General features: G+C 37.0%; 2 protein-coding genes across 2 annotated transcripts in view; both read left to right on the forward strand.

Moving 5' to 3' along the window:
• The first annotated feature begins 1,719 nt into the window (after positions 1–1,719).
• LOC116020811 (zinc finger CCHC domain-containing protein 8-like) lies at positions 1,720–6,590 on the forward strand. Its single transcript, XM_031261355.1, has 9 exons — positions 1,720–1,922; positions 2,597–3,019; positions 3,264–3,345; positions 3,515–3,590; positions 3,779–3,859; positions 4,141–4,277; positions 4,845–5,094; positions 5,383–5,446; positions 5,734–6,590. Exons 2-9 carry the CDS (start codon positions 2,638–2,640, stop codon positions 6,315–6,317), a joined length of 1,656 nt encoding a protein of 551 aa, XP_031117215.1. The 5' UTR covers positions 1,720–1,922; positions 2,597–2,637; the 3' UTR covers positions 6,318–6,590.
• Positions 6,591–9,245: 2,655 nt separating this feature from the next.
• LOC116019475 (probable histone acetyltransferase HAC-like 1) overlaps positions 9,246–16,232 on the forward strand; it is an 8,458-nt gene continuing 1,471 nt past the window's right edge. The window contains exons 1-14 of the mRNA XM_031259689.1: positions 9,246–9,355; positions 9,979–10,113; positions 10,209–10,347; positions 10,550–12,261; positions 12,557–12,847; positions 12,930–13,199; positions 13,413–13,541; positions 13,626–13,826; positions 13,956–14,098; positions 14,300–14,603; positions 14,939–15,078; positions 15,208–15,286; positions 15,393–15,632; positions 15,851–16,074. Coding sequence (XP_031115549.1) covers positions 10,000–10,113; positions 10,209–10,347; positions 10,550–12,261; positions 12,557–12,847; positions 12,930–13,199; positions 13,413–13,541; positions 13,626–13,826; positions 13,956–14,098; positions 14,300–14,603; positions 14,939–15,078; positions 15,208–15,286; positions 15,393–15,632; positions 15,851–16,074 — 3,986 coding nt within the window. The 5' untranslated portion in view covers positions 9,246–9,355; positions 9,979–9,999. The remainder of the gene's footprint in view (positions 9,356–9,978; positions 10,114–10,208; positions 10,348–10,549; positions 12,262–12,556; positions 12,848–12,929; positions 13,200–13,412; positions 13,542–13,625; positions 13,827–13,955; positions 14,099–14,299; positions 14,604–14,938; positions 15,079–15,207; positions 15,287–15,392; positions 15,633–15,850; positions 16,075–16,232) is intronic.

Raw genomic sequence — 16,232 nt, forward strand, 5'->3', positions numbered from 1 at the left:
GCGGGGTGGGGGCGGGGGGTATACTCCCCATCCCCGTCCCCGTCCCAGTCCCCATCTCCGGCGGGGAATGAAAAATAGTCCCCATCCCCGTCCCCGCGAAAAATTAGGCGGGGACGGGGAATCAATTCTTAGTCCAAATATTAAATTCGTGTAATTTTAATTTTAAAAATTAAGATTTTAATTTTAAAAAAATTAAATATATATATAATTTTTAATTATTATAATTTTCGGGGACGGGGTGGGGCGGGGAGGGGTATCCCCGTCCCCGACGGGGAATTACATACATTCTTCGTTCCCCGAAAATTTTCTCCATCCTCGTTCCCGTCGGGGACAGGACACATTGCTACTCCTAACTACCAACTAATGAAATTATGATGGTTTGGTGGCGGAAGGGAAACTGCCCTTATTCTACAACCCCCCCCCCCCCCCCCCCTTCCTTTGGATCCACCCACCCATATTTAAGTTATTTTTGGTCGTATGTTATGATTCAAAACTAAATAAATAGTAAGTACACTCAAGTCCAATCGTTCTTAATAGCTGAAAAAGAGTGTAAAGCATTGTCGGAGGAGGAGTCCGTGGCAGTGACTTCTAGGTGAAGGTTTGGACCATGACCAGTGACCAAACTTGAAACGTAACACTATCACCACACATGAAAGACATCGTCCTTATTTGCATTCCAATCACCATAAAATTTCTCGAGCTCAAGGTCAATGTCCCCGGTTCTCTATCCCCAATCAATTTAGATATGCTTTATTCGTTTACTTTGTCTTTCACGGTACAAAACAAAACAAACGAGATGAGAAATAGTAGGGTTTCAAGGGATAAAATGATAAGGTCATTCATACATTCACTCTACATTTACATACACTATATTCTATATTCACAATTTGTAAACTTCACATTCACACATTACAGGATTATATGTTTAGTGACTATATTATCACTGTTATGCATTCACACATTCAAAACTCTATATTCACAAGTCCTATACTCCATATTCACAACTTGAGAACTCCACATTTACACATTACAGCGCTATAAGTTACTAGAACTTCTTAACTCTATTATAGATTCACACATGCATAACTCTACATTCACGATTTCTATACCACATATTCACAATTTGAAACCTCCACATTCACACATTTCTGGGCAACTCTACATTCACGATTTCTATACTCTACATTCACACTTTGAAATCTCTACATTCACACATTTTTGGACAACTCTATATTCAGCAATATGTTTACTAATTTAAAGAAAAAAATGGATAAAACGACGTAGTTTTGGACCCAGGTCCACCTTGCAACTTGCAAGGTGGACCTGGGTCCATAGCATAATTTGCGTGTATTCGTAAAGTAGACTGTGCGCACTCACGTTGTGTCTTACCGTCTCATGGGAAAGTGTTGTCTCATATGAAGTCAACCATATATACATATATATACACACACACATACACGACCACCTATGAACAACATATGTTAATTGTGACTGCAAATTTTTATTATCATTGAAATAAAAAAAATATTTTTAAATCAAAATTAAACTAATAATTTTAATATTGATTTTTGGATGACGAGGAATAACTTTAAAATTGGTTTTGATATGCTGAAATGAAGCTAATATTTAGTTATTTATTTTTTAAATTTCTGTTTAAATTGGACGAATTTACTACGAAAATCGATTTCCAATTTTATATTATCCGATTAGGACAAGGATGGCACTCCCTAGATCGAAGAAATCGACGTGGACGCAGAGTCGCAGCAGCCAGCGGTACCGAGTAGCGAAGCGCCGCCCCAAATTTGGCCTTTTTTGGGATCTCCGGAGAAGATCTCTCTTCTCTCTCGCTTCTTTTCACGCCGAATCTACCTCCTCTTCAACTTTTCTGCCGGCCTCCTTTCTAAAATCCACTCTTCTTCCAGGTAAATTCGAAACCCTAGATTAGTTTTCCCTCTTTTCATTCCCATTGCCGCAGTCACTACTCACTACCTTCCAAATATTGGAAGAGCACGCATTTTCTTACGCCTTTGTGAGCAATTATCTGTGTAAATTCAATAATGATGCTAACTCTGTCAGAGACTTTAAGCTTCGTGTAAGTAATTTCTTCAGTATTTTTCACTCCAGTAGAGTTACTAGAGGCGTCCCGTTCAGATTCAAGTTTTTGAAAACAGACTGCTCCTTTTTCTTTTTTAGAACTCGGTTTTGATTTTTTTTTGGGGTCTCTGTTCGCGTTGATTTATTTGGAGTCATGTTACTGAAGCTAAAGCTGTAGAATGGGATTATAATAGCCAGCTTCTGCTTCATGAAAGTTCTGCTATCTTGATGGAAACCCTCTACTGTCACTGCGTTTTTAAGTTTGGTCTTGTAATTGAAGTCTTTGCAATGAATGCAGTGTCAAATTTATTGGCTGCAAAATGCTCGATTTTCAATTACACAGATTTGTTTACTTATTATTATTATTATTATTATTATTATTTTTATTTTCTTTTTTACATTCCACAGTACCATACATTTTGCATGCTTAAAGTTATGACCTGATCGTAAGTTACTATCATATTGTAAAGTTTTGCTACTAAGAAGTAAATGAACCATGCAGATAATTTCCTTGCCTAATTTGTGCCCTCTGAAAAGTACTCTATGGAGGCTGAAAATTTCATCAGTCTGCCTGCTTGTAGTGGTGCTGAATCTGAAACTGAAGATATTCTTTCTCTGCCTGGAGAATCTGAGGCTATTGAAGAGAGAGCAAACAATGAGACTCCACAAAACAATGGCAATGTTGGAAGTGAAGGAACCCAATTACTTCATGGAATGGATAATGACATAGATTTTGGAAAAAATCACTCTGCATTTCAAGTTAGCATTGAAATCAATCAAACACTCGAGGTTACAGAGAAGATGAATTCTGTCAACTCTAAGATGTGCACTGACAATGGTTTTGTAACTGTTAAAGACGAAAGCAATATTGCTAGCCACAGAGAAGATCCTCATCTTGTCAGGAGATCAGAGATTGGTCCAAGTGGTATGTGCAATTTTTTTTAAAAATAAATTATGTACTAGTATTACTATAGTACTATTTCAATGTCAGTGGTCAATGGTATAGTTTTAACTTTTAAGAGAACAAGTGGCAGCTTCAACAAATGATTACCTTTACAGTATTATTCTTTCAGGATATGCTAATCATTTTTTTAAAATATTGCCCAGTTTCCTTGCTTTTCTGTGTTACATTTTTGTTCCTAACTTTCTCTTGTCCACATGCCTGTCAGCCTTATCTGGTGCCAAGAGACCACGATCAACTCTTGAAGAGGAGCAACCTTCAGTTCATGTTATTTATAACGCTCTAACAAGGTTTGAATAAAAGCACTTACTTTTTTCTTTTTCTTCTTTAGTTATACGGAGTATTAACCATAATTTTCTTTTTCTGTGCTTAATTTTATTTGATAAGTTAGGATGGTAAGTTAATAGTGTTTGAACTATACATTGCTCAAACTCAAATGAGTTAATAATGTTTTCTCAGGGAGAGTAAGCAGAAGCTTGAGGAACTGTTACGACAGTGGTCACAATGGCACGCTGAGCATTGCTCTTCATTAAACGTGAGTTTAATTTATCTTTGACAGTTAAAAGATACTTGAATATTTGTATTCAGTGACTCAGTGTTGTCCCCCATGAAAACAATCTTCCAAAACCTTGGATACTGGGAGAACTAGAATAACCTATTTGCCTATTCCTTGCCTATTTGTGTTTAGTTGTTCATTCCTTTTTTATATTTGCTCTTACTCAGGATTCCACAAAAGGCCTCGAGTCTGGTGAGGAGACTTACTTCCCTGCTCTTCATGTTGGTTTGGAGAAGCCCTGTGCAGTGGTATATTCCTATTTCTGCATGTAGTTCAAACCCTCCAAATTCCATTGTTAAGAAATTAACTGCCTAGTAATATGATATCATACCTTTGTTAGTTTTTGCTGCATTATTGCTTGTATTACTATTGATGTGTATTGGCTTCATTGCATCCAAAATAATAACGTTTGTCACATAGTTGCTTAATTCAAGTTTCTATTGTAATTATGTAATTAGCTAACTAAAAGATGCTCTTTAAGATATATCTAAGTATCTAGTCTAATCTGTTATACTGTTTATTTTGTTAGTCTTTTTGGATGGACGACCTACCAAGGAACAAAAAGGCTAAGGAGTATACCCCATTGGATGACAACTCTGTACCTCTTTATGACCGTGGATACACAACTGCTCTGACTTCACCGGATGGCTCAAACAATTTGGAAGGGTAAATAATTTTACATTGTGTTTTGATGGGACATACTCACATACCTAAACTGATGATTGTTCAATTGATATTAAGAACAGAACAAGAAATTGAAGATTTTGTCTCTTGTTAGAAAATTGATGGCTTTTGGTTCTTTAATGCAATGACGGTCTTGGTACTTGTACCACTATGATTGTTGATTCCTGTCTTGTCACATTGCTATTTTTATTAATCTGTCTTTCTGAATCTCCTTAGTCACTCTGTCTTACATGCATATGTTTGTTTGCCTTTGGATGCCCTAGTTCTATTATTACATGCTCTCTCCAAGGAAGGACTTCTATACAATTTATTCCAGCAAAATGCTTGGATTGATATCTTGAGTCTGCTTTAGGCAGTTATCACTTGGTTGCATTTTCTATGCCTTCAGGCATATTTGGATCTCCTAAAAGTTCAAAACACTGGAACTATAAGATGCTTTATGTAATGATTTGATGGATTTGATTCCTCTTTCATCATGGTGCTTTTGGCTTGTGTTTCAATTTGGTGACTATAATCTTCTTGATTCCAAATGCTTTTTTCTGTTTGCAGAGGTTTGGAAGTTGTTGATGTTTCTCGTTGTTTCAACTGTGGTTCCTATAGCCACTCAATGAAGGATTGTCGTAAACCTCGTGACACGGCTGCTGTCAATATTGCTCGGAAACAACACATGTCGAGACGGATTCAGAATGCTAGTTCTCGTAATTCTACTCGATATTATCAAAATTCACCAAAGGGAAAGTATGATGGTTTACGACCAGGAGTTCTTGATCCTGAAACAAAACGAATTTTGGGCCTTGGGGTGAGATTATAACTCCCAAAATCATTTTCATTGACGACTTTTTGGTGATTTAGTAGTTTAACAAACTGGATCCAGGATCCAGTAGAAAGGGCTCCTGCATCTTGCAGGAAGAAAGATGTACTCAACCTCTTGTAGTTTCAACGAGGTCGTTTACAAGGCTTGAATCCATAACCTAGTGGTCAATGGGTGAGGCCTTGGTCACTGTACTAAGCCCAGTCTTGCAAAACCTGGTTGTGCTATTGCCTTCTCCTTCAGTACTTAACCATTTTTATAATTTTTTGGATACAGGAGCTTGATCCGCCTCCATGGCTTAACAGGATGCGGGAAATAGGATATCCACCAGGCTATCTAGGTAAATGCTAATTTCTCTGATCTTTGTCATATCCCATATCCTTCTCTCTCTCTCTCTCTCTCCCCCACTTGATCTGTCACATTTTGCTTTCATTATGACTTTAAGAATTTAAATTCCAAAAATGTCTGGAAGTGATGTTTGGACTTTTGTCTTTCAAGTGCTATTATATATTGAACTGTCATGGATATGATAACCCCAATCTGTCTTCTTTTTTTTTTTTCCCTAATTGTTTTTGGCTTGTATATCGTCAACTGTATTTTCATTTGTTATGCCTTGATATTTCTTAGATCCAGATAATGAGGATATGCCCTCAGGGATCACAATATTTGCTGATGAGGAGATTGAAGAGGAAACAGAGGAAGGAGAAATTCTCGAGAAGACAGATCCAGAGCCACCACCTAAGAAAATGAGTGTTGAATTTCCAGGGATAAATGCCCCAGTACCAGAGGATGCAGATAAATGGCGATGGGCAGCAGGGTCATCCAGTTGGAAAATTTCTAGAACTTCCTCATACAGTAGGCATAACCATACATCAGACCGAGAGCATTATCTTGAGCGACAATTGTCCAGGGATTTCCAAGACGAAGGGCATGATCATAGAACAGAAACTATCAACAGAGGGCATCATCACGAAAAATTGCCTGGCGATTTTGAGGACGAAGGCCCTCCTGGCTGTGGACATGACCCTGTTATGAGCCCCTCTCTATCTCACAGATTCAGAGGCCACGACTCCAATTTTAGTTCTCCAAGTCCCAGGGATGGTTCTTCAGCACCAAAATCCCATAGTTACGGAAGATCCTCGTCGGACAGGGGCAGAAGAAGCCTACTTGTCCATGACAGTTCTTCAAACCACAGTTCATACTCAAGATGACTATTATTCACTAATTTCCTCACACCACCTCCAATGGTGGTGAATGAAATGAGAGGATAATGGATATGTCTCTATAATTTTTTGTTTTCAAGATGTTAGTTCCTCTATGGCTGTACATAAATTAGACATGAGAGGAAATTAGATGGATATGTGACTTTCATTTAATGCAGATTTTGTAATAATTAAAGTTTGTTCCTCATAAGACTACATTTCATCTTTCTGAATTTTGACACCATCAATGCAGAACAATAATGCTACTTTCCTGCTCTGGCATATGCTCATAGCATTGAATAATGATTTTCCATTTTATAATCTCATAATATAGTTAATAGCAGTTGTGGAAATATGTGATTAACTGATTAAGGGTGGACTTTATACCGTAAGGTTACATTTGAACTCTTTGTAATCTTACCATGTTCCCACAGAATCTACCGAACAAGGCAAATCTGTGATTAAAGGCATCTCATGCACTAGCAACAAAAAAAAACCATATATATATATATATATATTATATGGGATGATTCCTTGGCTGCGAATGATCTCCTTCCACCATCATTTTCTTCCTTATCTTCATCTCCTGCTTTGAGTATAAATTTTAGTGTACAAATTTTATTGGATAAAGTCATGCACCTAAAGTTTCGAAGTTATGCATTTTAAATTGAGTTAATTCCAGAAATAGTCATTCGACTATTGACTTTTACTAATTTTTAATCGACTTTTAATTTGATCAAAGTTGGTCCCTTAACTATTGATTTTGTACCAATTTTGGTCCTTCTGTTAAATCTATGTTGAATATGTGTTAAAATTGAGGGGAAAAAATGTAAAATCTAATATTTTAACCTTTCTTTTTCACTTTGTTTCCCCTTCTCCATCGCAAGATTATATAGGGAACGAACAATATGAGTCAATATATTTATTTTTTACATTTCATGTTAAATTGTTTCAAGTAATAAATTTTTTTTTTCCTGTATTTTTTTGGTTTACTGCAATGTAATATATACTCCGTAATATTTAATTTTTTTTTTTTTGTAAATTCTCTAACTGGATGTGGAGTTTTATTGTATATTTTATTGTTGTATGATATGCTTTTTTTTTTATTTGATAGCAAAAAAAGGTACAAAATCAATAGTTATAAAAAGTGAAGAAGAAAGGTTAAAATATTTTATTTTACATTTTTGCCCTCAATTTTAACACTTATTTAACATAGATTTAACAGAAGGACCAAGTTTGGTACAAAATCAATAGTTAAGGGACCAACTTTGGTCAAATTAATAGTCGAGGACAAAAATTGGTAAAAGTCAATAGTCGAAGGACCATCTATTTTGGTAAATCAAAGGTTTTTTTTTTTTAAAATTGCTAAAATATACTTTCTCCAAAAAAAAAAAAACGATTGCTAAAATATAAATGGAAAAAATGGTGATGTTAATTTTGTAAATATTACAAATTTTAATGTTTGCAATAATAATAAAATGAAACTCATGTTTTTTTATATATTAAAATCTTTAACATTGATGAACTTTAATGATGACAAAAAGCAATCCTCGCTTTTTACGGGATTTGTTCTCATTTGAACAATTGAACCCAGTTGTATGAGAGTGACGATTATCATGATTTACGAATGAAGACAACTTAGATGCCAAACGAGGGCGGTGGGCGTCATGGATGAGGATGCAGTAGATGCCAACTCAGCAAGATAACATTTTGAAAGGGTAATACTTGTGTGAGACCGTTTCACGGGTCTCAATCAATGAGACGGATCAGATCTTTGATTAATGGGTTGGATCTTTGACCTCATTAATCAAAGATCCGACACGGCTCACAAATTTGAGACTCGTGAGACAGTTCAACACAAGTTTTTGCTATGCTGAAAATGCTCTTTTATAATTTAAGTGGTTATATGATTTTTTTTAAATCAAGTATCTAAACTTTTTATAAAATAGTTTGATGGTCAATTTTCATTTATCTATGAATATTATAAAATTGATTGTAAGACACTCTTAGCCTAGTAGTACAATATAAGTTAAAAAAAAAGGAAAAACAAACTCTCAAATTTTATACGAAAAAATAATTAAACTATTAAACTTTAAAAATTTGCAATTAAACACTTAAACTCAGTGTTGCAAAAATTTCGCCTAAGCGCTAGGCGCCGGTCAACCGCCTAGCGTATCACCTTAAATGGTGGTCTAGGCGGTTGGTCAGCTAGGCAACCGCCTAAGCTTCGCCTAGGCCGCCTAAGCACCGCTTAGGCTCCGACCGCCTAGGCCCCTTGAGCACCGACTAGGCCGCCTAGTCGACCAATTAACTATTATTCTTTTTTTAATGAGTTATTTCACTCAAAATAACATTGTTTTGAGCGAAATAACTCTAAATTGCACAACTCTCGATATTTTTAGGTTAATATTTAATATTTTAGTATAAACTATTAACGTATTATATAATTTATAATTATCAGTCTTTAAAAGATTAACAAATTTTTAAAAAGTAAAAAATAAAATAAAGAAATACGGGCGCCGATTAATCCCCGCCTAAGCGTCATAGGCGCTAGCGATTTTTTCAACCATACTTAAACCTAATAAAATCGTTTATTTAAATTCTATTTACCAGTAACTTGTGGTTACTGATAAAAATAGGTTGACATAACAAATCTTGTGCTTAAATGTAATATTTTTATTTTTATTTTCATTTTCATTTTTGAGCTTATTAAGTTAAGTTGTGTAATTGTAACTTTTTAAAATTTAAGTGTCCAATTGATTTTTTGTATTAAGTTTGAAGGTTTATTTGACAATTTTTTAAAAAATAATTTTTTATTTCAATATTTTATTTTTAATTTTTTTTACAGATAAAAAAGGATAATTATTTCCTTTTTTGATCCACTTAGCAATATCCTTACCTAATTGGGGTATGGGCGGTTAAATAAATCCTCCTACGAGTAGATTACGTATTGTTTTGTCTTCTACTTTTTTTTCCCTGTCTGAAAATCTTTCGCTTTTTTTAGGGTTTGACTCTCGGACTCTTCGCGCTTCTTAACCTTAATTTTGGTACGTTTTCCTTTTTCTCTGTATCTCCTTAGCTCCGCCGATGAAACCTTAATTTCCTAAACGCTCGCTCGGATTCCAATGGCATTTTAATCGGGTCGTCGGTGATTATTTTAATCGCAACGAATAAAATCAAAGGAAAATTGTTAAATTAGTGAATTCTGTAATCCGATTTTGACTGATAATTTTGTAATTAGATTGAATTGGGTCGTCGGGATTGAATTCCGCGAGTTTGCTCGGGGTGGGGATTGGATTTCGTGCCGGCTTTTAATTTGTTTATTAAATTGATTGTTTGAATGTGCTCTTGTCTGCATTGTGATCATTAATTCTGCTCATGAATTGCTTGTTTTTAAGGGTTAATTTGTGGCCATTCGTAAAGGAATGTAGATTGTAGACTGATTCTTGGTGTTTAATTTTTTATTTCGTGGGGACGTATCATTCTCGGTTTTTGTATTGAAATTGAGTGATTCAGAGTTTGGAACTTAAGCCCTATAAAAATTGCTGCAATTTTGGGGTTTAATGTAGTCAGGAAGTTGTATCCTTTCATCCTGTATTTAGGTAAAATAAACTGGTAAATAAAGCTACAAGTAGGTTCTCAACCCCAATTGACTTTTAAATTTTTGCAGGGCGAATGCATAGATGGTAAGATGGATGTAAACAGACACAAATCTGGACGACTTTCCAGTTGTACTCCAAGCCAGAATGCTGGTTCAGGGCTGGAATTCTATGATAGTCGAAGTCATTGCAGCAAGTTGTCCATGGTATGGGCTTTAACATGCCTTAATAAGATTTAGCTCATTCATTTTCAATGCTGATAGGAGTGCATTAACCATGGTATGCTATCATGTAAATGCAGAATCAAATGCAGGAAGAAGCTTGTTATCTACGCCAAAATCGTGAAGCTTTTAATTTTCATCCTGTCACCCTTTCACCCAACTGTAAAACAACACCCATGGGCATGTCTGCAGCTGCATACTACTCGAACTTAGAATATGGTAATTGTGATTACTTGATGGCAGCTGATGCTAACTCTGACTTGTGCCAAACAAACATGATCAGCAAAGTTTATAACATTGAAGTGTTTTTTTTTTTTTTTTTTAAATAATTTTTGACAATAACTTTCTATTTATCACATATAGGTGAATTGGCTGATGGTCAATGTTTATTTATGTATGGTGTTACTTGCTTTTGGTGCAGGGTCTTCATTTAACAACCAGAGTAGTGGCTTTGTACCTGTTGGTCAAGATGGGAATACTATGTTTTCACATGTTTCAGTAAAGCACATGCCCAGCGAGATCATTCCTTCTCCTGAGCCAATCTCATCTGTTACAGTTTGCTCTGATGGAGATTGGAACCTTGACAGGGAACTTTTTGACAGTGGACATACTTTTACTGAGAACAGTCTACCACATGTTATTGAATCAGCACCAGACAGTTGCATCAAGCCCCAGCATACTGCACCAAACACCTATAGTGTGGATGTTCCACCATCACATAGGCAGAATTTGGGATTATCTAATTCAAATGTCAGGATCCCAGAACAGGATATGAAACGTATTCCTCAAGACTGCATTGTTATGCCTGGTATGACTGTTGATAAGCCCAGATCGAATAATAGGTATTTGTTTCATCCTCAACTTCAGATAGGTAACTCTGAACCTTCTGATCAGCATTCTCATTTTATGCTCTGCAATGAGCCATCTGATTTGAGGTCACATGGGTTCATGGCAACAGAAAAAGCATGTCACAGTCATGTACCAAGTCAAAAGTCCTTGAACGTAATCAGCTCAGAGCAACCGGAGTTTTCTGGTGTTCAGCATGCTTCAGATGAACCTGCTCCTAATTCTTTTCCTAGTAGAACTTCACAGCATTTGGGTTTAGGTCATCTATCTTCACATGATATTCTAGTTTTATATGTCAAGTATAATGCACTTACAGTGAATTTTGGGAGAGAGCAAGTTCCTTTTCTGAACAATTTGCATTCATTGGTATGCAATGATACAGTATGCAGTTGTGACCGGTATCGTTTGCTTATATCACATTTTGAAAGTTGTTGCAACAGTAATTGTAGTGTTTGCAAGCCTGTTCGAGACAATAGAGTTCTGCATTCTGTTGGCCCAATCAGCACAGAATCTGGGAAACCAAAGACTGGTCTTATGCGGACTTTTCATGATAGAGATTTTAATGGCATTACCTCTTCGTGTGAAGATACACCTTCTTACAAACGAACGAAGGTCGAAAGTTCCTTTTTGCCTGAAAATATGGATGTAGTTGCTCAGTCAGTAAATAAATGTTTTGGAGCTCCTCTTCGCACTGTGAAAGATTCAACAGTAATGAATCAGAAGTTTACAAATTCCATAGGAAATCCCTGCAACTTGGGTGCAGTTAGTGTTCTTGCTGCAGATGATGGCCAGAAATCACAGTTCAGCAGTGATTCTTTGGTGTCTGGGGAGCTTCACTCTAAGGAAGATTCAACAGAGATGAATAAGGAACTTAGAAATGTCATAGGAGTTCCTGGCAGAACCAGTGCAACTGGGAACCATGTTACTGATGGTCCTCAGAAATCAAGCTTTGACCACACTTCTTTGGTATCTAATGGGGTCAGTGGTTGTGAACTGCAGAAGGTGGATAATGATAGTGGTAGTGGAGCTTCGAATGACAATACTGAAAATTCTCTAGGGGTGAGTTCAGACAGGATGCCTGTTCATAATGAATCTGCCAATGGTCAAGAAGAGGATTCTAAAAGGAACAGATCAGAAATCAAATGTGATTTAGCTGAATCTGCAGTTAGATATTTGTTCAGAATAAAGTCAAACAACTCAAAGAGGCTGGGAGTGTCTTTTGTTGACTTTTTCACTGCCGAGCAGATTAAAACACACATTTGTAGTCTCAGACTACATTTTGGACAGGTATGATATATAGCCTTTTAATATAACCTCATATCTTTCTGCCATACTAGTGAAGGATTACTAATTTTTAGAATTTTAGTGAATAGTGTAGGTCAATTCGTTCCATTGAACTGGTAATTTGGTTGGTGGTGTTCTTTCCGCTTTCTTTTGATGATTAGATATAATACTTGCATCATTATTTTATATAATTTATTGTTCTCTATGTTTGTAATGTACTTGCTCATTTGTTTTTAGACAACATGACTGCTTTGGTCTAAGGATCTAATGAACATAGTTTTTTTTTCCTTCCATTTAGGGATTAATAGGGAATGCAATTACTCCTTCTAGCATTGAGAATACATGCCAGTTATGTGGCACCGATAAGCTTGTGTTTATCCCAATGCCTATGTATTGCTCATCTTGCGGTGTTCGTATCAAGCGCAATTTGGTATTTTATTATTGGGCAGTGGAGGAAACGAGCAGACGATATTGTTTTTGTACTCTATGCTTCAGGGCATCTCGTGGTGGTAACATCACATTCCTGGGGCTATCTATTCCCAAAGCAAAGCTTCAGAAAGGAAAGAACAACGAGGAAAATGAAGAATCGGTCAGTATTGTTTGGCTTTGTGATTTTCTTTTTCCTAAAAAATATATTTATTCAATTGATCAAGCAGTAATTTAATTGGCAGTGGGTGCAATGCGACAAGTGTGAATGCTGGCAGCATCAGATATGTGCTCTCTACAATGCTAAAAAGGATTTGGAAGGGAAAGCAAAGTATATATGTCCGTACTGCCGTTTAAAAGAGATAGAATATGGAGAGCATGTGCCTTTCCCTGCTATTGGTGCTAGGGATCTACCAAGGACCAACTTGAGTGATCATATTGAGGACAGGCTCTTCAGACTCCTTGAGCAAGAGAAAGAACAGAGGGCAAACTTATTAGGAAAGAATCTGGATGAGGTAAGCTTCAGAGTAGTGATTATGATGCCTTTTAAGAAAGTGCAGTAGGAAAACAAAAATTCTGGAATACTGTACTTATTTTAAAAAACAAATACTAAAGAAAATGTTCAAACTCATTCCTGATGTTGCACAGTATTCACATCCAAGTATATTTTCTCGGTTTACTTAAATCTTCCACCTAATTTCTACTATTGATATATCACCTATTACCAGGTACCCGGAGCAACAGGTCTTTTTGTCAGGGTAGTATTGTCTGTCAACAAGCAACTGAGAGTCAAGCAGCAATTTTTGGATATCTTCCACGATCAAGATTACCCTGTAGAGTTCCAATACAGATCAAAGGTGAGAAACTTAACTGTTTGGTTTTTATTCATCTTGGTGTTTGAACTTTTTCCTTGGATTAAATCTGACAGCATCTCCAAACAGGTGATCCTATTGTTTCAGAACATTGAAGGAGTAGATGTATGCCTCTTTGGAATGTATGTCCAAGAGTTTGGATCAGAATGTGGTGAGCCAAACAAACGCTGTGTCTATGTTTCATATCTTGACTCGGTGAAGTACTTCAGACCTGACATACGAACTGTAGCTGGGGAAGCTCTTCGCACTTTTGTATATCATGAAATACTGGCAAGTCCTTTTTTTAACCTCCACTTACATGCTATTGCCTATAAACTTGACCTGAAGGTTTTGGATTATATGTTGAAATTTGTTAGACTAAGAAACTGACACATACCTTTGTCCCTGTTGCATCATCAGATTGGGTACCTTGAATACTGCAAGAAACGGGGTTTCTCTACCTGTTATATATGGGCTTGCCCACCTGTAAAAGGTGAAGATTACATATTGTATTGTCACCCAGAATCTCAGAAAACACCGAAGTCAGACAAGCTTCGCCAATGGTATTTGTTTATTCCTCTGTTTCTCCATCTATCATCCTTTTTCTTGTAACATCCATCAATATGCTCTGTATTCTGGGTTATTTTCTTTTTAAGGTTAGCCTGAATTCCTAGAACAAACTTATTAGGGAACAAACTATGAAGACTTTTTCTCTGCAAGCTATGTGGAATGTTCCATGAATTGACTCAAATTTTCTTCTGCAGGTATAGGTCAATGCTGAAGAAGGCATCAAAAGAAGATATTGTGATCAGTTTCACTAATTTCTATGATCACTTCTTTGTTCCAAGTGCGGAGTCTAACACTAAGATAACAGCAGCTCGTTTACCATACTTTGATGGAGACTATTGGTCAGGTGCTGCAGAGGATATGATGAGGAACATGGATAAAGATGGTAAAGGAGGATCTCCGGGTAAAGTTAAGAAAGTGGTGACAAAGAGGTCTCTCAAAGCAATGGGATACAGTGACCTTTCTGCTGAAGCAGCTAAAGATGTAATTGTGATGCAAAAGGTACTTTTTTGGCTTCAGTTGTTGGGTTTGGGCGTTATACTTGGATTTCACCTTTTTGTTGATGTATGCATACACACACGTGTATGTGTGTGTGTCTGTGTGCACCATAACAATGATGATAAATAGACTTGAATCAGTTGAGAGATACAGCATTATATGCTAAAAGAGTTGATGAAATGGCTGAGATAATAGTAAGAAGGGAAAGACTGGATGCCTGAAGTTTCCTTGTATTTACCTATTTAATAAGGAAAAAGTGCATGTCTGTATGTATGTCTTATATGTATATATAGTAAACAGGTTGAATCATTTTCTGATTTCCCATTCTTTGGTGACAGCTGGGGCAAACCATTCTTCCCGTAAAGGAAGACTTTATCATTGTGAACCTGCAATTCAAGTGTACAAAGTGCGAAGAATTAATACTATCAGGAACTCGATGGAGCTGTAATGAATGCAAAAATTTTCAACTATGTGCAAGGTGATCTCTCTCTCTCTCTCCTGTTTATAAAAGAATTCTCAATGCAATTTTTATTGGTTTCAATGAGTTGTTATCCTCTTTTTTCCATAGAAGATATTGTTAACTATTAACTTGTCTTTAATATTTTAGATGTGTTGATATGAAGCAAGGTGTCAATGAGCAGAAGGAACACACTTCCTCTACTGGGGAGAAACATTTTCTTACTCAGGTGAATCCCCTAGAAATATTTTATTCTTCTCTAGACAGGACTTACTCATGTGCTTAGGTTTTTTTACTATATTACCAAGTTTTAATTCTTTTTTTTTTTTTTCAAGACCTCCGCGGATCCCATTCCTGCTGACACTGAAGATAATGATGCCATTATAGATAACGATTTCTTTGAGCACAGACACTCTTTCTTGTGCTTCTGTCAAGAAAACCATTATCAGTTTGAATCTCTACGCCGTGCTAAGCATTCCTCAATGATGATACTGTACCATCTCTACAAAAGTATTCATTGCTTATCTGGAGGTGGTCGTGATTCCCAACTTCAACAAGCTGAGAGAGGATTGCAGGTGGGGATGCCATATCCTTATTCTATTCAATTTCAAAATAAGATTGCTTGTTGGTACCCACTTAATCCTTTTATTGCTTGTCCATAGCCTAATGATTCCGGGCATGAAATTTTCTATTTATGTTTCTTATTACAGTTGTAGGGCATCGCTTTTTTATATCCCAAAAGAGCAACGATTACATTATTTCACCTTGTTATGTAATAAAATTGGTGATGCAGGTCAAGTTAATGGAATTATTAGTGCATGCATCTCGGTGCCATGCTAGCAAGAGCAACCCCTGTCCACTTCCTGAATGCCATAAAATCAGACAGCTCTTTCGTCATGCACATGGATGCACCATTCGCGTATCTGGGGGTTGTGATGTTTGTAACAAAATTTGGTTGCTCCTACGCATGCACTCAAGGAATTGTCAAGACTCAAGCTGTTCAGTGCCGCGCTGCAGGTATGTTTTGTCCCCCCCCCCCCCCCCCCCCCCCCCCCCCCCCCCCCCCCCCCCCCCCCCCCCCCCCCCCCCCCCCCCCCCCCCCCCCCCCCCCCCCCCCCCCCCCCCCCCCCCCCCCCCCCCCCCCCCCCCCCCCCCCCCCCCCCCCCCCCCCCCCC

The sequence above is a fragment of the Ipomoea triloba genome, chromosome 5 (genome assembly GCF_003576645.1).
Source record: "Ipomoea triloba cultivar NCNSP0323 chromosome 5, ASM357664v1".
Lineage (NCBI taxonomy): Eukaryota > Viridiplantae > Streptophyta > Magnoliopsida > Solanales > Convolvulaceae > Ipomoea > Ipomoea triloba.

Excerpts from the sequence above, each read along its gene's own strand:
- LOC116020811 (XM_031261355.1), top strand. The coding sequence starts at position 2,638 with ATGGAGGCTGAAAATTTCATCAGTCTGCCTGCTTGTAGTGGTGCTGAA. Across the intron at positions 3,860-4,140 it reads TGGAGAAGCCCTGTGCAGTG|TCTTTTTGGATGGACGACCT; the intron begins GTATATTCCTAT and ends TTATTTTGTTAG. Across the intron at positions 4,278-4,844 it reads GGCTCAAACAATTTGGAAGG|AGGTTTGGAAGTTGTTGATG; the intron begins GTAAATAATTTT and ends TTCTGTTTGCAG.